The following is a 23,320-nucleotide window of genomic DNA, read 5'->3' as shown; positions in this document are numbered from 1 at the left end:
TGTCCCTGTGACAAAATGTGTACTAGTTGTTTGGAGTCAGTTACTAATTTTGAGAGGCAACATATTTCTAGATTTGTAAGATTGTTCTTTTAGAATATGATCATTGGGGCATATTGTATCAGAGTTAATTTATCAGAGATGACAGACTAATTCTGCTGAAAAATATCTTCTAAGGAGACTCAAGGATTTATTTGCAATGTACATATGTGTATTCAGAAAATATATTTGTTATAAAAAATATTTCAAAAGCCATGGAAATGAATTTGTAGCTGGTTGCAATTATGATATACCACAGTTTTTCAAGATGTATCTTCCGCATCTTCCTGGAATAGGTAGCATACCTGAATTTTTCACCTAGTACTAAACCCAGCTTGTTTTTGCTTTACTAATGAGATGCTATTACATTATTTTTTCTATATATCAGTTTATCTTTACATTGCTTTTGATCCCAGATAGCTCAGCTGATATATTTTTTTCTCTTGTGCAAAAAGTCAGCTAAGAATGATCAGTTACCATTCTTAATCATGGTCAAGATGGAACATGTTTTAATACATATTTTCTGTCTGTGTAAATTAAGATTTTGAAGCTGTAAATAACTACCAGTGTTAAGTATCATATTCTAGTGTTTTTCCACAATTTCTGTCGATGATTTGTAACTGTTTACAGCTATATATTTCTTGCAGTTATATCAGTAATGAGGACAACTGTTAGATGAATGGTGATTTTAAAAGAATCCTGAGTTAAAAAAAACCCACTAATTAAGCCCCTGTAAGCTCATATAAGGATGGTGTATATATATTTCATCATAAAGATGAAATTCATCTACAAATATAAAGATTTTTCACAAGTGTTACCATTATTATTCACAATTTGTATGACACATAGGCATGTTAGAAAATATTGTTGCTCCTCATTTTCTACTTCTTTTGGGGTTTAACACTGTCATCCTGAAATTATTTAACAAATGAGTTCATTTTTTTCTGTAACTTAAATATCCTCTGCAATATGGTTTGTAGTATTTCTGCTCATGTTTAAGTTGAGCAATATTTTTATTCCTTAGACTTATGCTATACAATCTATATATATATAATTGGCTTCATTATTGGTTATACATTAATGTCCATCATATATATCCATATAATAAATCTATTAATTGATCTTTTTATTAACATCTATCTATTATGACATTTTGTGTAATGGTCACATGTAGTTGTCAGTAGTCTTATTATAATTGTTGATACTAAAGTTGACTTCAACAAGAGAAGAACTAGGTGTTGCTTAGCAATTCTGAAAGGACATGTCTCCTTTTCTCTCAGTTCTTTTCAGCTGGATATAAAATTTTCAGTTACGTACACGGACTTGCATTTTTTTTCTATATCATGTATAAATTAGTATACGATGCTAATTTACTATTCCTTTTCATTTTCAGGTACACCCTCAGTAACCAATTGTTTTTTGTCACGCTTTTGTTTTTCTTTTCCGGGTAGTACGGCTTTGACTTTATTCTCACACAAAATTATGTGTTTCTTCTTTTTCCTCTCTTTTCATACCTAGCCATTATCATAAATTAATATCCTGCATTTTTAATCTCCTTAAACAGCACTCAAATCTCTTTGTCATCTCCTAGAAAAGAAAGAACTGAAGAGGTCTGTAAATGATCATCTTCCTCAGACTTTAGCTCTAACAATCAAATAATTCTATATTTGGTATATAGAGTGTCGTGGTTTAGCCCCAGCCAGCAATTAAGCACCACGCAGCCGCTCACTCACTCCCCGCTCCCGCAGTGGGACGAGGGAGAGAATTGGGAAAAAAATTCATGGGTTGAGGTAAAAACAGTTTAATAGGACAGCAAGAGAGAAGGAAACAACAATGATAACAACAGTAATAATACAGACAAAGGAATGTACAAGAACAAGCGATGCCAAATACAGCAATTGCTCACCACATGGTGATTGATAGCCTGTCCCCGAGCAGTGATTTCCACCCCCCAGCTAACTCCAGTTTATGTACTGGGCATGACATCGTATGGTAGGGAATATCTCCTTGGCCAGCCTGGGTCAATCTGTCCTGGCTGTGTCCCCTCCCAACTCCCCGTGCACCCCCAGCCTTCTTGCTGGCAGCCCAGCACGAGAAGCTGGACTGTCCTTGACTACTTAGCAACAACCCAAAACATCAGCACGTTATCAACATTTTCTCATTCCAAATCCAAAACATAGCCTCACGCTAGCTTCTGTGAAGGAAATCAACTCTATCCTGGCTGAAACCAGGACATAGAGGTTTTATATATTTTTCGAATATAAATATATAAGTTCTAATATATCTTTTTATAAGTCTAATTAGAAGTAAACAAACCAGAATATATACTGTATTTTCAAAAATCCAAGTATTTTTACTCTCAGAAATGTAACACATAATCACAAAAACATCAGAATACAAAATGTCATGAAAATTTCAAGTTTACTTACCAAACGGGGATGATCTGGAGATTATCACAGAAATACCTTGTACAAAAAAAATCATGTTATTTACTGTCTAAAAAATTAAAATTTTGCAAAGTTATATGCATCCAGTATAAAGATAACAACCAAAAATGTGGCTTAAAGCAATGAAACTGAATAGCTGTTTTTAAGATAAAGAAATCATTATGTACATTGCATAGGCTACAGAACTTGACATGGGCACATCGGTCATAGGCAAAATGCAAAAATATGTAGAAAAACTTCAGAGTTGTTCTTGTTAGTAGCAGGATGAAAGCTTAAAGAGAGAGCATAGCTAAGAATGCTTGTGTATCTCAGAGATCACACATAAGTCGGAGATATTTGTTGTATGGTCCGTTCTTACTTTCACAGTGTCTGCTTTCAGCCCTATTCTGTTGAAAGGAAAAAGCTCCTGAGGAGCTCAAGTTTTGCTACTAGGAAAGCGTAATTACCCACTGCCATTTCAAACATGCTCCTTTCCTGTGCTGAAATACTTACAGGATCAAGTCTAGTATCTGATTTTTCAGCTTGTTAGGTGCAGTACAGCTTGTAAAAACTCAGCTGGATGTTGGGGGGATGTGTTTCTGAGGGAAGAAATGCAAAAACACAGACTTTTTTTTTTAACAGAAGGCTGATAATAAATGCTCAGAAAGAGGGAGAGATTATAGGTTGGATCTGAAGTTGGTAAGAAAAATCCTTGAAGGCACAGAAGGGTAATTTCTTATTTGGGTTTACAGTTGAAAAGATTAAAATCTTGACGGAAGATGTGACAATCTCTAGATTAGGATGTAGATTTGGAATTGTGCAAATGAGCTACAAGAAAGGCTGAGGGATCCCCAGTTAATGAAATAGGTTGAACATAAAAAGGACATTGGAAAAATCTGATTAGTTTTCTTCATTAAGGTACAAGACAGACTGATCCTTCCCATGAATGGGTGATTTGAAGGAGTTGGTGAATAGCTGTCTCTTTTTCATCTTACTGTTATTGTTACCACTACATACTCTTGTCTTCTCACATCTATGGCATTTCACAGAATTACAGAATCATTAAGGTTGGAAAAGACCTTCAAGATCATCAAGTCCAACCGTCAACCGAACACCACCATGTCCCCTAAACCATGTCCTGAAGTGCCACATCCACACGTTTTTTGAACGCTTCCAGAAATGGCGACTCAACCACCTCCCTGGGCAGCCTGTTCCAATGCTTGACCACTCTCTCTGTAAAGAAATTTTTCCTAATACCTAGTCTAAACCTCCCCTGGCGCAACTTGAGGCCATCTCTCATCCTATCGCTAGTTACTTGGGAGAAGTTACCCTCGTCGCCACAACCCCCTTTCAGGTAGTTGTAGAGAGCGATAAGGTCTCCCCTCAGCCTCCTCTTCTCCAGACTAAACAACCCCAGTTCCCTCAGACGCTCCTCAGATGACTTGTTCTCCAGACCCCTCACCAGCTTCGTTGCCCTTCTCTGGACACGCTCCAGCACCTCAACGTCCTTCTTGTAGTGAGGGGCCCAAAACTGAACACAGGATTCGAGGTGCAGCCTCACCAGTGCCGGGTACAGGGGCACAATCACTTCCCTACTCCTGCTGGCCACACTAGTTCTGATACAGGCCATGATTCTCTTGGCCTTCTTGGCCACCTGGGCACACTGCCGGCTCATGTTCAGCTGGCTGTCAACCAGCACCCCCAGGTCCTTTTCCTCCAGGCAGCTCTCCAGCCACTCCTCCCCAAGCCTGTAGTGTTGCATGGGGTTGTTGTGCCCCAAGAGCATTTCCTTGCCTTCTGCAGCACTCTGACACACAGGGGACCTCCTAGGTTACCATAAATATAATAATCCCCCAAACGTGCTATGTGTGAGGTACGTTTCCTTTTGATGCATGGAGGCATTATTTCTAACATGGTAAGTACAGTCTGTAAAGCAGAGCTCCAAGAGGTGTCTTCAGCCCAGTAATACATCTGGCACAGTCAGAGCTATGAAAAAATTTACAGGCGATGTTTAAAGTGCTAGTTCTGTGGTATCATAGTCTGTCTCTTACACCAACTTTGCAGGCTATTTCATTAGTTTTATTAAAAGTTTTCATACTTTGGAAAAGGATTGAAAAAGAAGGCAGGTTTCAAATTAAATGACAGTCATATTGGAAGAGCATGACAGACTGTCTAGGTTACAGTTATGAATGATTGACAGCCTTTTGGTGTCTACAGTGTGACAAATTACAAATTTAGTACATTTTGCACTTGTAAATAATTTAAATTAAAACATTTATTCATATCGGAATGGATTAATCCAGTGATGCTAAGGGATTAATGCCAGGGACATATTTGGCCTGATTTGTTCAGAGGGTATTAGAGTATGGGTGTTGAATTTATAGAATAAATTTTAGTATCTGAATGTAAATTATTTTTTATAAAAAGTATCAAAAATATTTTGAGTTAGTGCATTTTGGCAAGAACATCTGAACTACCACCTACTATTGAGCATTTTCTTTGATAGACCTAATACTTCAAAATTACATTATTTTTATTTAGCTTTTTTTAAAATTATTTTTCCTGTGTTACATGTATTCATTTGCATCTTTAAGCTTGTTGTACCAGTAATTACTGTAATGATTATAGTCTATATTCACAGCAAATCTCACAAACTCTTCTTAGGGTGGGAATGACAAAATGGACTTTTACTGTCTACATATGTCTGAAACTTTAACACTAGCAGGACTAAAAGTTCATTTTGCATATTAATATTGCTGAAGCTTTCCTAGTAAGGGCAGAATATGGAGATATCATTGCAAGTCATTTCTGTTATTTCCATCAGATTCAGTCTTTCTTGGCAGAATCTAATCTTAATTACATCTCATGATACCCATTTTTTAAAGAAAGTAAGCACAAAGTTGCATTTCTCTAGCTTCCCATGTTATTTCCTGCCTGAGCATTACTTAATGAATTTTGGTTCCTGTATTTCAGATAAACCTGGAGATTAAAGACACTTTGTGACATTAAGCATTCTCTTAAGCAAAGATCACCTTGAAAATTGATGTACAGTATTTCACAGTATTTGGACAGAAATCCAGGAAGACTACTGTGATACGTTCTCATTGAACTCTAAGGAGTGGGAGAACTGAGGCTGAGAAGAAAAACTTTATTTAGGGAAATGTTATTTCAGGACTCATGCTAGTATTCCAAAAACTCCTATACACACCACAGAAAATAAACTGTAGATTTAAAAAATGTGGAGCAAGCTGCATTACATGAATAATGATGTTTACAGATGATATTAGGAATAGGCTTAATTTCCCTTAATTTTATACCTCTAAAAGCTAGTCAACTAGTCCAAATTACTCATTTAATTTCCTTCTGCAGTCATTGCCACCACTAGGACGTTCAAGGTAAGTAGTGTCCAAGACATGATGCAGGTCACCCTTTGAAGCTGCTTCTCTCTATGCATTTTAAAGTGAGTTTAGACATCTATCTTAAACTAGCTGCTTAATTTTACAATACTTAAAATTAGATGGGATGTATTACACTCTGAATTCCCTAACACAGTATTATCTGAATTCTGTTCTTCTCACTGCCACATAGAAGCTGAGGAATGGGCAGATACATTCTGCCCACTCTCATTTCCACAAAATTACATATTTGTAGAAAAAGAATTTTACAAGTTTTTAATCTTGAATAAGCATACCCTGTCTAGAATACTAAAAATAGTTACTTTCTTCAATTTATATAGTTATTCTGAGGGCTTATTTTTTCATTAATTATTTATGAATATTTTACTGGATTTTCCAAGAGGAAGTATGCAGGCCTTTACAAAAGACATGAGACCATACAGGAAAGAACTATTTCTTTGCATTAACAACATGTATAACTAGTTCTGAATTGCAACTTTGATCAAAATTATATTAAATTCTTTTCCCCCCCCCCCCCCAAAATCAACTAAGCAAGCGTTTGGGCACTTAGCGGAAGTAACCTATTAATTTTGTTTTCTTTCAAGACCTGTTACAGATTTGATTGCAATTCTATGGCATTTTACTGACATGTTCTCTTTTATTGTGACTACTAAATACATTGTCATATATAGTTTAAGCCTTCAAGTTACAGAAAAGGAAAATCTCTTTATATTATGTACATGTTGAATATTTTCCACAGTTTCTTAATTCTGAGTACATAATTCTGGATACTTTTCAAAAAAAAGAAAAGAAATACTGCAATTATTCCTGTTTTTAAAACTCTCCAAGGTTATAATTGTAAGTTTTTTGGTAGGAATGAAAGGAAGATGTAGAATACATTTTCCCAATACATTTTGTCTTTTGAAATGTAATTTTTTTAATCATTGATTGACACACTAAATTTATGCACTGAGTCTTCTTCTTCCACAGTCAAGAAATGGTTTTTCATTGCATTGCCATTGCATTCATTGAGCCGATCAGACAGAAATTTATTCAATGTCATTGAGGTAGCAGATCAACGTAGCACAAATAAGAGTAGGTCAGGAATGTAAAACAGAATATATTTAATTACAAGTTGTTAATCATCTAAAGGAACTATAATTTTTCCTTTCTCAAAAGATTATGCAGTAATGGAAGCACATGTGAATATGGAATAATTATCAATGATTACTTTATTCCTTAATCTGTCTTTCAGAATAAATATATCAGTATGTGTCAACCTCTTCAAATGAAAGGCTGCAGCCATTGAGATATCTCAGCGAAGCTTCTAATGGGTTGATTATAGGCAAATCAAATTTCATGAGGTGATTTTGGAATCCACTACTAGTATATTGCTGAACTAATATTTAAATATCTTACTAGAAATATACTATTTTTTAAAATATAATGTAATTTGATATCAGGTTTATTTCCTTTAGTGGATGTATTACACGTGTGCAGAGGATACAGAACAGCAGCAGTGAAATGTAGCAGTAGGAATGAGTGGCATTGGATTATTTATAAAACATACTATAAAATGATTCAAATAAACAGAACAGAGCTATTCTAGGGTTTGCTTTCTTCAAGATTGAAAATATCTGCCTTAAAAATTCATAAAACAATAAAACTTTTTTTTTAATTATTATTGCTTGCACATCTCTCATTAACAAAAGCACATTAGAAAATTTGAACTGAGAACCTTTAACTCTTAAAATATAGATTTGTACCTCCTGACTAACATGTGTGTTTAACTAGAAAAGTGAGTTTTTAAAAGAAAGTTGTATTGGTTTAGTAAGAGAATGTAGTACAAAAAACAGCAGCAGCCTGTGTACATGAATACTACCCCATTTCATTACTATGTCCTCTCACTAATTTTCTAAGTTTAAATTAGTAAGAGTTCTTAGAAAAGACTTTGCATGGGAAGTTAACACCATTTCCGAACAGTAGTGTTGGAAAGATAGGAAAGCATGATTGATTGAAGATACAGTCAGTTATGACAGCAACGATTGGAATTATTAATTTATAAAAAAAACCCCCATAACCATGGGACTAACACATTTTAAAACTCAGTCTTTGCTAAATGGACAAGAAAAATCAAAAGATCTACAATCACGAAATGACATTTTTTTTGCAATGGTGTAGAATAGAAATACAATGTTATAGAGATGCCCTCACCATTCAGATACAAGAAAAATAATCACTTGTTGAGTTGTAAGTAAAGCGAATTTAAAGTATATTATTGTGTAGTACTATCGTCCTACCAATGCTTTTGAAGTATTCCTTGATAAGAGTAGATTACTAATGCTGACTTATAAGGAAAATTGCCTCTTTGACAGTTACATCTTTGAAAGTTTTAAGTTCGTATATGTAGTTCTATCAAAGAAGACATCAGTGATCCAGAGAGTATGACACTAAAGTGAGAGTGTCCAAGGAGCATGAATGATTCAAGATGTTTGCTGAACACTTGCATGGAATGGGGGATAAACAGGTTTCAGAACTGCCTTCTAATCTGTACCAATATATAGCTTAGCATAGTGCAAGTACCACTGGGCCAAGATCTGGTGAAATACAGAATCTCACAGCAGCCCCCCTCAGCTCATTTTCCTGGGGGTATCTGCCAAGGCAAATCTCCTGCTGTGCACTTTCCACTAGAGCATGACACCAGTGCTCTAGGGCTGCTGGGGCGAGGCCACAGACTTCAAAATAGAATCTGGGATGACTTTTTATTCTCTTAGACTCAATTAGGAGGCTGAGAGTATATTGTGAAAAAAGCGATTTTCTCAAATGTGTACAAAATGTTTACATACCTAACATTCATATTAAGGTGACTGTTACACTATTGGTCTTCACTAGATAAAAACATTCCCCATGACCTTAAAGTAATCTATTTGTAGCATGCTAATAGATTTATTGCAGGTGCCCGATTTCAATCTTTGGATGTATATTCACACATGGACTAGACAAAATTTATGGTATCTCTGTGCTTCTTCCTTGCTATGAATGCCTTTAAAAAGCTGCCAGTAGCTGGGTGCATGGTGATGCTAAAAGGCTATAGGAACTTTTAATTTAATCTTCACATCTGTGTATAAAATACCTGGTTTTGAGTTGAGACTGAGATAATTACCTTATTACAGGAAGGCAAGAAATGCCTTTCATTTTTGTTGTTAAATAGAGAGCCAGAGGAACTGGTGTAACTTCTGACTTCTGGACACTTCCTCTGCTCCAGTGGAGGACCTTTCATCTTAAGCATTCTTATTCTGTCCTCCGTACCTCCCCTGGCCCACACAACTGAAAAATCAGGAGAATGTTCCTGCATCATTCCTAGTGTACTGGTTTTGGTTGGAATGGAGCTAAATTTCTTCGTAGTAGCTAGCATGGGGCTACGTTTTGTATTTGTGCTGAAAGCAGTGTTGATAACACATCAGTGTTATAGTTACTGCTGAGCAGTGCTTGCACAGAAAGAAGCCCTTTCTGCTTCTCGCACTGCCCTGCCAGTGGGTTGACTGCGGGTGTACGAGAAGTTGGGAGGGGACACAGCTGAGACAGCTGACCCCACCTGACCAAAGCGATATTCTGTACCATATGATGTCATGCTCAGCAATAAAAGCTGTGGGGAAGAAGAAGGAAGTGGGGCAGCGGGGTGGGGGGGAGCGGGTCTTCAGTGTTACGGTGTTTGTCTTTTCAAGTAACCACTAAGTGTGATGGAGCCCTGCTTTCCTGGAGATGGCTGAACACCTGCCCGCCAATGGGAAGTGGTGAATGAATTCCTTCTTTTGCTTTGCTTGTATGTGTGGTTTTTCTTTACCTGTTACACTGCCTTCATCTCAACTCATGAGTTCTCTCACTTTCACCCTTTTGTTTCTCTCCCCCATTCCACTCTGGGGGAGTGAGCAAGCAGCTGCCTTGTAGGCAGTGGGCAGTAGCTGCCTACAAGGAGACCTAAGTACCTGTTGGTTGTCAATTAGTATTTTGTAAAGTACTTTGAGATGTTTAGATGGAAGATGTGTGGCAATAATTTGCAGGAAAATTACAAGCAGAAAAGGCAACTGCCATATCTCTCATAATGAATGTCTTCAAAAAGATTTCAAAGAAGTTTACGTCTTGTATCATTTACCAAAAGCCCCTGCCTTTTAATTTGATTTTGAGAAAATAAGTATTACAGTTAGATCACCTCCAAGACATGTATCATTTTAATCCTGTATTCCTCTTATAGGAAACCTATGATATTCATCTTTCTAATAACCATGTAGAAAAATTCATCTTGAAATTTCAGTTTCTCCATTTAACTATTTTTCTTGCAAGTTGACCCTCAAAGCCTTCTTGCCTTGCCACAATTACAGATGTTACCATTATAATATATTGCAGTATAATCATTCTTTTCAGCTTTTGCACCTGTAGGTAATTCCAGCGGGATATTCTTCATTAATGAATATAATGAACTATATAAACACTGTATGTAAATAAAAACAATTTATCTGGAATTATTTATATTAATAAAGAAACTGTTAGTTGGTTTGAGTTTAGAATTTACAGTTTAGTTGTATCTTCTGTTTTTTTACACAGGTGATAGATGTGAAGTAAATATAAACGAATGTACATCTAATCCTTGCCTCAACAATGGAAGCTGCATTGATGACATCAGTTCCTACATGTGTCACTGTAGGAGAGGTTTTATTGGAACAAACTGCGAAATAAATGTTAATGAATGCTTGCCAGACCCTTGTCTTCATGGAAGGTGGCTATTTTTATTTAACTATTATTATCTCCAAGATAATGTATCTAACTAGCAATATTTAAGATTTAATGATATGGGAAGGTTGATAAATATACTTTTAATTATGTTCTTCCATAAAGTAAGAGTACGGGCACACTTAGAGATGACAGATGTTGCCTGCTTAAGGTAGTGTAATATACTGTTACATTATCTCAGTTTCTGTTTCATTTTTGTTCATTAGCATAAACCAGTTTTCAGGACATGTGGATTAATTAGAGTTTAATATACTTAAAAGCGAATCTTTAGTTGTTACATGCCAACAAGTTGAAATGGGAAGACGTCTTTTAATATGAGAATCAGTAGCCTTATAAAACCCCTCAGCACCCATTATATACACATTTGAAACCCATTACTAAAACTAATTAAAAGTGCCATGGATTTCAGTAGGTTACATCAGATCACTATTTTGAAATGTATGAAACGATACTACTTGTGCTGAATCTAGAATTACATAGCTTCATCTGAATAACGCTATTTTGTATTTCAGATGTATAGATCTCATTGATGGATATCAATGCTCTTGTGAATCAGGATGGACCAGCTCAAGATGTGAGATAAATATTAATGTATGTCTTCAGATTTTATTTTAATTATAGGGGAAAGGGTAATACGCCACTTGAAACTCATTTTTATTTAAGTAACTTCAGAACGAGTCAGTTTATTGAAAAAGCATGACAGAAATTCAGTTGTTTCAAATCCATTCTAAAAAGCTCATTACTTGTTACTTACATGAAATTGCATTAAAAAAGACCATTGAGAAAATGTCTAAAGAATTTTGAAGGTGAAGTGCGAATGAAAAATCTGAAAAGCCACAGCAAGCTAAGCCAACATTACCTGAAAATCATTTATCTCTCAGTTCAGCATGGATGACATAACCATCTAATTTGCACTTCAAGCCCCATTTGCTGTAGCATAACTGTATATTTGAACAGTAAACCTCAAGATGCAATGTTCTACACTAAAAGTAGGTATGACTTGTGTTTAAAAGTTCAAAATCCAGGTAATTGTAGAATTCTATTATATAAAACTGTGGTGTATAAAATATACTGCCCACTTCCTCCTGTTAAGTTCAAGAATATTTTTGCATTATCATGGGGAATTGCTGTTGATAAGAAGACATCTGTATATGTGGGTCTGTGCCATGCAGATTACCATGGTCAGCAAACCAACTTGTGGAAGGTGACTACATCTGGCATAACAATGAACAGCCCTTACAGTGCTGGCCATGCTTTGGGGAAAGTATTGAATTGGTTTAGACTTTTTCAGGTTTTGTGCCAAACAGAGGTTAATCAGATCTTGGGGTATGATCCTTTTAAATGTATTTGGTCTCATGAGAAAGTCTGGTATAAGATCTGCCTCCCTTTGGGCTATCCAGCTTCTAATATTGTGCTTATGAATTTTCAAAAACACATTACAAAATGTTATTCAAACTTCTTTTTAACTTTTGTATGCATGTAGGGACCTTTCATGGTTTTTTATATATAGCTAAAGGTACTAGATAACTAAAAATACCTCACATTACATAAAGGAAGTATGGTCTATAACTTTTCTATTGAAAATGCGTGACAGTCTCACACAAGGAGTAAACTAGCTGGAATATTATTTTCCATCTTCCTTTACAGAAAGAAAAAGTCAGAAAATAAGTAATTCAACTCAACAGAGTGAGCATCGTGACATGATACTGCAAATCTGTATGATTATCAGCTGTTGCCAATGCTAATACAGAATACCCTTGGGCAATATTTTGTCTAGCAACATCCATGATTTACACGTTCTTCCATTTTAAGAGAACGAGAGATTAAATGACCTGTAGACAACTGCATAAAATCATATTCAAAAGATAACCACATTTTATACTGAGGTGTTTGAAAATGCATAGATTAGAAATTCATAGAAAGAAACAATATACATATACATTTGACAGATAAGCCTGGCAGAATGATGGCTTCGTTTTTTGATATTCATTCTATTTGCATGCAATGTGATTCCCAGATGACACTATGCTGCAGGTGTCATATTTTTGAAGGCTCTAACACTGCATTCATCCTGCTCAGACATATATCATACCTCTGCAGGTCTTACAGTGATCAACAAAGCTTTTTGTCTGTGTAGGGGTGTGCACATCTGGATAATCATGGTAGGCTCATGCTCTATAATTGTCTTCCTCTAGATTAGTATCAGCCAGTTCCTTTGTTTAAAAAAAAAATCAGGAATTACTCCAGATCAATATACTTCAATTTTTTTTTTCACTTGAAGATACATTTCTTTGTATTAAGGTTTATGCAACTGCATTTGGTGTAGGTGTCAAGGTTTTGTTTAGGGGGGGGCTGCAGGAATGGCCTCTCTGAGAAGACACCAGGGGCTGCCCCATGCTGGACACAGCTGGTTTTAGTCAGCTCCAACGGACTCACTACAGGACACATCTGAGCCCCTCAACCAAGATAGTGGCATCTCTCTGCAAACATTTTTAAGAAAGGGTAAAAAACCCTACCCAGCAGAGAGAAGAGTGAGGAAAAAAAAAGTGTGAGAAATAACCTGGCAGAGACCAAGGTCAGTGAAGAAGGAGGGGGAGGACGTGGGCCAGGCACTGGACCAGAGATTCCCCTGCAGCCTCTGGAGAGTACCATGGTGGAGTACTTCCCTACAGTCCACACAGAGGACCACGCCAGAGCAGATACCCACACTGTAGCCCGTGGAGGACCCCATGTCACAGCATGTGGATATGCCCTGAGAGAACTTTAGCCCATGGAGTGCCCATACAGGAGCAGATTCTGGGCAGGACCTGCAGTTCCTGGAGATGAGCCCATGCAGGAGCAGTCTTACCCTGCAGGACTGCAGCCTGTGGAGAGAACCCACATTGGAGCAGGGGAAAACTGTGAGAAGGAAGGAGCAGCAGAGAGGAGCTGTTACAAACTGACCACAGCCCCCATTCCCCACCCACCCTGCACTGGTCAGGGTGAAAGGAGGAGGTAGAAGAGTTGGGAAAGGAAGAGTGAAATTGAGCCTGAGAAGAAGGGATGCAGGGAGGTGGTTTCAGGTTTTGTCTTTGTATCTCACTGTCCAAAAATCTACTTCTAATTGGCAATAACTTAAATTAATTTTCCACAAGTTGAATCTGTTTTGCCTGTGATGGTAATTCATAAGCGATCTCTCTGTCCTTATCAACCCATGAGCTTTGTCATCATGTTTTTTTTCCTTGTCCTGTTGAGGAGGGAGAGGGGGAGAGTAGCTGCTTGGGCATTGCACATCCAGGCAAGGTCAGCAGCTAAGCTGATTCAAATAACCAATTTAAAAATAAAATGTATTTTTGTGTGTGTATATATATATATTTCTTTAGACATTTGTGGATTTTTTTGATTTTTCATCATGGATTTTTTCATCCTCTACATGTGTTGCAATGTAATTTGCAAGAAAATGCACTTGAAGACTTTCTCAGGTTGTCTAATGCTTCTAGGAAAAAAATAAGCACTTTATATCTTTATAGATATACCCTATCACTTTTGCATATCTAATATGGAGTGTGAATGTTGTAACTTCCCTATCTACTATAGTTTTCATTGCTTTTTCATTTATGGATTCCATTCAAGAAAGAGTAAGAAAAAATATATGCACTATATGAATTAGTTACAATGCACATGATTTCCTTTGACATTTGTATATTTTCGAAGTTGTAAGATGAATGTATATAACTGAAAACTCATCTTGTCTCTCTGATATATGTAAACATAGATTGCTAGTATGGTCAATAGAATATTAGTAATAGACTCTATTTCTTACTTATTTTGGGGGTTTTTTTGCTATGACTGATGACAAGTCATTGGCAGTTGTGCTTCTTCCATGCTCAGCTAAGGCTGTCTCATGCTGTCAAAAAGGAAGCAAAAAGTTTTAAGTCTTACTCAGGAGGATATTCAGCTTGTTGGCGCTTCTGCTTGTATCTGATAGAAAGCTGTGATCAGACTGCATCCTAGAATTATTTTATTCTGTCTGGTTTTACTGATCTTTTCCCTCTGTTTTCATAAAAGACAGAAACAAAGGGGAAATCAAGAATAAACAACTAATTTTTTACACAAAGGCATCACAGCTGATGTACATGTGAAGTCAGAGAACAATGTTCTGCTAGTCCAAGCAAATAAGCAATTATTCACCAGGACTTGACAGGTTGCACAAAAGACATGAGACTTGACAGACATATAATTATCTGTGATTTGATTGGGAAGAATGGTAGGACTCAGCTTGCCTAACTTGAGGTGTCTTTGTGAAAGCTAGTTGTCTATGCACTTATTGTAGTCAATGAAAATGTGGTGAAAAGTCAGGGAGATATGCAGAGCTGTTCATCTGATTTTGAAGTGGACGTCTGCATTTCATTAGTGAGTCTAGACTCCACCGACTATGATGACTGTGTCTTAACAGACTATAATAGGTAAGCCAGAGAGTAGAATCCCCTCTCCAGAATTCTCTCTGTATGTGTGTAGCATATATTTGTATGGCAAACATTGGTGAAAGTACAAAGAGCCTCAGATGAGCTGGATGCTCTTGTTTGTGCATGTGTGGGACTTCTTCACACTCTTGAGTATTTTTTACCTATTGCTAACTAATTTAAAGAGGGTTGAGTAATATATTTAAAGAAGCTAAACTAATGTAAACTTCCAAAGAATGATGTGGTTTATACTCAAGATCAAGATAGGTAAATCTAAGAGTGGGAGGAGAGGGAGATAGCCACTTTATTCTGCAAAGCATGACATGTCTGATGACCCCCATCCATAGGACAATTTCAGTGTGTGTAAAACTGCAAGGACCTCCTGGCCCTGAAGAAATAAGTTTATTTTAAGTAAGAGTGACTGAATTGGAGATTCTGTTAAATGGAGAAATAATAGAAACATAGGGAATAGAAATTGGAGAAGTAGAGAAATGAATGAGAACTACAAGAATGTTTCAGAGCAGTTTCACCTCCTGAGTGGCAAGCCCTCTGCTTCCAAAGAGTACAAAAGCCTTTAGGAGGAGGACATTCTACTGATAGGCATATTTTTTATCTCTTACATAAGAAAAGCTTATCAGCTGATATCACAGTATGCTCTTGCATCAAGGATGCTCCAGCAACAGAGTGTTTTAAAAAACAGGACTATTCCATTCGTAGGTACATACGTAACTGGGTTTATGACATTAAAGAAGCCTTGGATACAAAGTAATCTGCTTTCCATCTGGAAAGATAGTGGATCTCACAATATCTCTAAAGACATTACTTCAGTGTACTGGAAAGGAGCCCATAATTGTGATCTGTGTTGATAACAAGTAATGGAGGAAAGTGTAGGAGAGATGTTTTTGAGGTTATAAATTCAGGCTAGGCAGGAAACTGAAGTCTAGGACATGCACCTAGCTTTCTTTGAAAGACTGCCAGTTCCACATGAGACCTGAGAGGCAGACAGATATTCAACCCCAGTACCTAAGTAATATGTTGGTATAGACAAAAGCAATTCAAATGCAGTTGAAAATGGAAAACCTTTTGAAATTGGAGGAACCTGTACAAGAATGGATTGCATCTTTATCATCATGGAACCGCACTATTAAATGAAACTTTAAATGGTTGTAGGGGAGTATTTAAACTAGATGCTTGGGAAATGCTGATAAGTATAGAAGAGAACTATTTAAGAATGACAGAACTTAAAATCTGAACATGACTAACATTCAGCATGCCTCTGAAAAGACCAGCATCTGGCTGAAGAGGTATTAATGACAGAGATGATGTCTATTAGTGACTATAATACAGCTAGGTTTATGACTGTAGTGTCAGAGAGCATGCCAAATAAATCCAGCAGATAGACATTCAATTTCAGGAAAGGAAACTATGTAAAAATGAGGCACGCTGTCAAGTAACTTAAGAGGAGCAAGCCAAAACCACAACAAACTTACAAGCATACTAGGGGCTATTAATAAATAATATGTTTATATGTTAAATAATATGTTAAAAGTCCAAGTAAAATATGAGCCACAATTCAAGAACACGAAGTAGTCCAAAGCCCCTGAATTACTTAAGGAGAAAACTTAAGGTGGCTGTCACAGGGAAAAATTGGCATTTTAACAAATGGAAAGCTTGCCCACATGGAAAGAACAGAAAAGCCTATAAAACACATTAGTTCAAATGTTGGCAGGAAGTTCAAAAAGCTAAAACACAATTTGAAAAATGCCTTGTAAAGGATATTCTTACTTGTAAAAAGCTCTTCACATCTACCAAAACCAGGAAGCCAGGTAGAGAACTAGTGGGATTGCCTGATGGCTAAAGTGTAAAATGGGCGCTCAGACAAGGTAAGGTCACAGCAAGAGAAGCTCAGTGAATTCCTTGTATTTGAGGAATGCCAGAAGGACCTCACAAAATTGAGAGAGTGAAAAGTTGGTGGATAAGCTTCAGTGTAAGATAATGTATCTAGGGAAAAATAGCCCAATACTTACCTACAGCTGAATACAGAACTGTCAGGTACAACTTGGGAAAGAAGACTTGGAGAATTTATTGACAATTCTCTGAAATCATTGTCTTAATGTGCAGTCACAATGAAGAAAACCAAAAATATGCTGGATCAGGAAGGGTACAGGGAACAAGACAGAGGGCATGATTTCACTGCTATCTAAAATCCAAATGGGCTCACATATTGGATACTGTGCACAGTTCTGGACCTTGCATCTCAAGGAGGATGTAGTAGAGTTAGAGAAGCTAGAGAGGGCAATAAAAATTATATGACTTGAATAGTTGCCTTGTAAAGAGAGTTTTAAATGGCTGAAACTATTCTGTTTGCAGAGGAGAAAGCTGAGTGGAATGTAGTTAAGGTTTAGAAAACTATGACAGTGGTAGATAAACTTAAATGGAAAGTTTCTTCAAAAAATTCTGTAGTAAAAGAATTGGGGGAACATGATGAAATTAGTCAGAGAAACATTTGGAAGAAATAAAAGTACTTTCTTTCACAGGGAGCAGAGAACCCCTAGAACTTGCCACAGAAGGCTGGAGAGGCAGGTGATCTCTTATTAGGTCCAGAAAAATTAGGCAAGTTATGGACAACAGGTCCATAAATGAATGATAAATGAACCAGTCAGGGAAGTACTGTTTATCATATCTGATTAGACAGTTCTGCTTGCTGGGAGGATGCATGGGACATAGACTAGAAAGTCACAAAGTTCACATGATTTTCCTAAAGTGGCTTTCTCTCCACCACTATCATAGACAAAATACTGGGCCAGATGGAGCACTGGTCTGATCCAGTATGTTCCTGCTCTGTATTGTTCTCTAAAAAAAAGGTTTATTTTTATTCTTTTTCTGTCCATAATCCAAAATTCCAAAGCAAAATATTTTGGTCATTTTGAACTCATTTGGAATTGAATCATGTTGGATAAAACCAACATTCTGAAATATGGAAATAAGTTTTCCCAGTTCATTCCACAAAATGTTTATGTATATTTGATCTACCATATGAAGAAGCTTTGTGAAGTTAATATTTAAATAATATGGATATGTAATAATATTAACAAAAAATTTACGGAAAAAAAAGAGTAATAATTCTACTGATTAGAAAAATGCACTCCATTTATAATTTTTTTAAACGTAAAGTAGAAATAGGCATCTGGAGCATTCACCTCAATTCTTAATGTATATCTCAGACTTTTACATGGTAGCAATACTATTGAGATTTATCCCAAAGTGAGAGTGCCCTTCAAACTCCCAGGTGGATGGAAAAGTCCATAACTTAGCAAACCACACAGTTTAAACTAAGTGCTATTTTAAATTTAGCAAAGGAAACCTGGGCCTTTTGGTCTCTTAATAGCAGTTGTAATTACATCAGATGGTTGCACTCATGATAAATTAAATAAATTAAACTGGGAAAATATCTTTGAAAGGAACTGAAATGCATATATATAGTTTCCCACTAATGCACTGAACCATGGCTGTTTTGCCTAACTATGAAATAGTATTAAAACATTAAACTGTACATTTCCTATGAAGTAATATTGTGAATTTAGAATTATTTTTTTTAAATCTAGATTCAAGGTGCATTAAAAACCATATGCATACCTTATTTTGCACATACAAAACCTTGCTTTAACACATTAATTAGTTTACAGCATTGATTTCCTTTCTGCCTACTTTTTTTTATTCTAATCCAAACCATTAAGCACATGGCTCTTGTTTATCACAAAAACCTCCACTTTTGATCTGAGAATAATTTTGCCCTCAGTCCTATCATTAAATTCCTGTAAACATGACTCCTGAAAGCATATTTCTTTTCTAGTCCAGTATCTGTCTTTGAATTCCTTTCTTATGTCTTTCTTTTCAACTCCATCAAATTCAAGTTTTAAAGCTCTGTTTGGTTCTACCTTCTACAAGTCAGTGACTTCCACCTAGAATCCAGTTTTCTCACAAATACCAGGATGCTTGCTTCAGCTCCCTGAACTGATATTTAAGGCCACTACCTTTTTCTGCTTCAAGTCTCCCATTTACAGTTAATCACTTCATACTTGTCTACAAAGAAATCAAACAGCAAATGGTACTTGGGGCTTTATATCATAAGTATTCACAAGAAATTAGACAGTGTCATGCACCATATACGTACATGTCAAAAGGTAAACTTGTAAATAGCTTATGTATATTTCTGGTGGAGGTTTTTCCCCTCATAGTGGATTTGCATGAGTTAGTTATGTTCAGAATTAGTCTGCTTTATAATTACCTTTTGTCCTGGTTTCAGCCAGGATAGAGTTGGTTTTCTTCACAGAAGCTAGTGTGAGACTGTGTTTTGGATGTGGGGTGAGAAACTGTTGATAATGTGCTGATGTTTTGGGTTGTTGCTGAGCAGTCAAGGACAGTCCAGCTTCTTGTGCTGGCCTGCCAGCGAGCAGGCTGGGGGTGCACGGAGAGCTGGGAGGGGACACAGCCGGGACAGCTGACCCAGGCTGGCCAAAGAGATATTCCCTACCATACGACGTCATGCCCAGTACATAAACTGGAGTTAGCTGGGGGGCGGAAATCACTGCTCGGGGATGGGCTGTCGATCGCTGGGTGGTGAGCAATTGCTGTATTGGGCATCGCTTGTTCTTGTACATTCCTTTGTTGGTATTATCATTGTTGTTATCATTGTTGTTTCTTTCTCTCTTTCTGTCCTATTAAACTGTGTTTATCTCAACCCACGAGGTTTTTTTCTAATTCTCTCTCCCGTCCCACTGCAGGAGGGGGAGTGAGCGAGCGGCTGCGTGGTGCTTAAGTTGCTGGCTGGGGCTAAACCATGACACCTTTTTACATATAAAGCAAAATTTGCTTAAATAAAAATACATCTGTCATTACAGGTTTTTTTTTTTTTTGCTCTGAGTGTCTTTTATAGAAATAGATTTTGAAGTGTTGTTTGAAATAATTTTTTATCCCTAATCAGAGTTTCCAAGGAAACTAGTCCTTTCTGTAGGAAAAAAAAAAAAAAAACCTCTTAACTTCTAAAATTCTAGATTTTGTTTTAGGAAACAGAACTGAACTTACATATTATTTGGAAAAACTGGATTTTCACTATTTTTATAAATATGCTAAAATGTGTCCATAATTATTTCAAGCTGTGGATTGTAACTATGGAAATGATATAGTGTGATATGTAGAAAGTTGGATTTTCTTAGGCAGATTGACCTTACTTTCAAAGACAGATGTCACTGTGGACCCACAGATTTGGATAAGGGAGCAATATGCCTTGAGAAAATGCTGTGCCTTTCTAGGTCAGTTGCTAGAGTCCAGATTTCAGAACGATTCCCTGCCAGCAGAACCAGTGGACTGTGCCATGCCAGGAGGGCTCTCTTAAGGGACAGTCATCCCTTTCCTAGTACAAACAAGATCTACTACACCATGACATTCAGAGAACAAGAAATAATAAATTATTGTGCTCTAGTAAAGGTAGTGGGTTGTGTTTTGCATTGTTTGAACTAAGGATTCTTAACCTACCCTTAAGAGTTGCATACCTAGAAATCTTAATATTCTTTCACTTTTTTGCCTTCACTTTTAAATTGTCTTGCTATGCTAAGAACATCAATGAGGACTTACATGTACCATAACAATAATTTAGTAAAAATACAGCCAGAAAATCACCATTATGTTCTCCTGTCAGAAGTCTCTGTATTCCTTTCATTTACAGCTGCATGGAAACTAATACTTGTATTTAACATATGTTTGCCTAAAGCATGTGTTTTAGAGATATATCCAGTTTTTATTTAGAAACATAAGAAGGTGGAAGATCAACTGCTTTTGACAGTTTTACAGTGGCTGACTCTCAGTAGTAAAGTTGGACCTTATCTCTTGCTGGATATATCTAGATTTGGGAATCCAGGTGGTCGGTTTTGTACTGACTTTCTTGGAGAGTTAAAACACTTGTTAATATATAATACTTGTGAAAATAACTGTGCACTGCCATTATCTCTCGCTCTTTCAATTTTCTTGGTGATAAACTAAACCTAAGAACACTCATAGAGCCATCAAGAGTTCTGTAACTTCTTATAGCAAAGAACTCACACTGATGATTGCTTTTAATAGCTAGAAACAGACCTGTAGTCTATGAATTTGTCTAATAATTTTAAAGCCATATGTATTATTTAAGTTTTCAGCAGTATCATATGAAAATGAGATATATGATGTAATAATGTTTTTGAAAAAAAATTCTATGCTAAAAATTCTGTTAGGTGTTATTTTCCATAGACTTAGCTTACTATAAGGCATTTTATCTAGTATCTAAATCATTTTATATTCTCAGTTTTTCTATGTCCTTTATAAGAAACAGATTTTAGAACTGAGCACAATGTTTCTGTTTCCCCTAGCGATAAAAAGAGGAATAATCACCTGTCTAAGTGTAAGTCACAGTTGCCTTCTCTGAAGACTTAAGGATAGCATTAGCAATTTTTTCCATAGCGTTGCAATGGGAGTTCATGTTGATAGCTTGTCCATTATAACTTTCAAATCTTTTCCAAGGTCATTGCCTGGTAACAACACATACACTCAAAGGATTCCTCGTTAGATCAAAACAAGAAAAGTGTATGTTTCACAGAACAAAACAAACTAAAAAAAAAAAAGCATACTGAAAGGGAGCCCTCCTGCTTTACGCTAAGGAGATCAGATATAAGAAAATTCAAAGATACTCGAATGAGAGTAAAGTGTGTCAGAGTGGTGAAGTGAAAATTTGATAAAAACTCTATACAAGTAATTACAGTTTTATAATTTCCATTTTGTTAAATCATTTCATTTATATATAAGGGAGCTTATTGAAGCTCTCAGTGTTTTAAAAGATGAGCCAGGAAGGGGAGTATTGGTATGCTGTAAAGTGTGAGCATTGGGCATCATTTATAGATGTGGTGATATCTGAGGAATGAGCAGAGCACCTTGACTGAAGTTAATAACGGACACGGTTTTTTTTGGTGACGGCAGAAGGAACAAACCCCTTTAGAACAGGAAGAACCTGACAAGATGAGGCCTGAGCAGCAGCTCTTCTGTCCTCCCTGTTTCCTTGGAGATGGATGGAAGATGAGGCCTGAGCAGCAGCTCTTCTGTCCTCCCTGTTTCCTTGGAGATGGATGGCTGCAGCCCTGATTTGACTGAAGCTGCCTTTGAAGGGAACAAACTAGAAAACAGAAAGGGAAAAGATAGAGGACAGTGATGGCCGCAGAAAAAGCTAGGCAATACAGGTCAGTTTGGCCAGGTTACTTGCTCAGATATGAGTGAAAAGAATGTTTTACAGCCTATGAATAAAGACCTGTGGTGAGTTAACTTTGTCTGTCTGCCAGACAGCCACCCAGCCACTCTTGCACTCCCCCTCTGCATCAGGACAGGGGGAGGAAGTAAGAAGAAAAGCTTGTGGGTCAAGGTAAGGACAGGGAGATTGGTCATGGTGACCAATTACTGTCACAGGCAAAGCAGACTCAACTTGGGGAAGATTTAATTTGCAATCAATGAAAAAATAAAACACTTTCCTCCCAACCTGCCAGAAAACATGCTCCTGCATGGGCTACTCTCCAAGAGCTGCAGCACCTGCCAGGAGCCTGGTACTGTGTGGGCTATCCATGGGCCGCAGCTTTCTTTGGAAGACATCTACCTGCTGCAGTGTGGTGTTCGTTCACATGTGGCAGCATGGACATCTGCTCCACTGTGGTCCTCCATGGTCTGGAGGGGGCCAACCCACTTCACCATGGTCTTCTCCAGGGTCTTCAGCGGAACCTCTGGTGGAGATTGCCTGGAGCACCACCTCCCCCTCCTTCTTCTCTGACCTTTGTTTCTGCAGGGCTGTTTTTCACACTTTTTCCTCACTCCTCTCTCTCAAGCTTTGCTGCACAACGTTTTTTACTCGTTCTTAAATAAACTCTCCCAGAGGCATGACCACCTTGCTGCAGGGCTCAGCCGTGCCCTGCGGTGGGTGGGTTGGAGCCGGCTGGAACCGGCTGTGTCCGGCACCAGGAAGCCCAGTGCGCTCCTCACAGAGGCCGCCCTGCAGCCCCCACCCTAAACAAAACCTTGCCACATAAAGATATTTTAACAGGATTGCACCAGAGAGGTACCTGAATTAGCTCAAATTTCTTTTCTTAAAGGAAGCAATCTGCAAGGCCTGGAATAGTGTATTACTCCTCGGGCAAGGGTACAGTAGGCCTGTGAGGCCAGGCTG

General features: G+C 37.3%; 1 protein-coding gene across 1 annotated transcript in view; it reads left to right on the top strand.

Annotated features, from left to right (window-relative positions):
- EYS (eyes shut homolog) overlaps positions 1 to 23,320 on the top strand; it is a gene marked incomplete at both ends in the record, with an annotated part of 830,586 nt that overhangs the window by 289,278 nt on the left and 517,988 nt on the right. Inside the window, 2 exons of the mRNA XM_081998016.1 lie at positions 10,460 to 10,631; positions 11,158 to 11,236. Coding sequence (XP_081854142.1) covers positions 10,460 to 10,631; positions 11,158 to 11,236 — 251 coding nt within the window. The remainder of the gene's footprint in view (positions 1 to 10,459; positions 10,632 to 11,157; positions 11,237 to 23,320) is intronic.

This window comes from Phaethon aethereus (assembly GCF_964289735.1).
Source record: "Phaethon aethereus genome assembly, chromosome: 3".
NCBI classification, from domain to species: domain Eukaryota; kingdom Metazoa; phylum Chordata; class Aves; order Phaethontiformes; family Phaethontidae; genus Phaethon; species Phaethon aethereus.
This window is presented reverse-complemented; position numbering and strand designations above follow the sequence as displayed.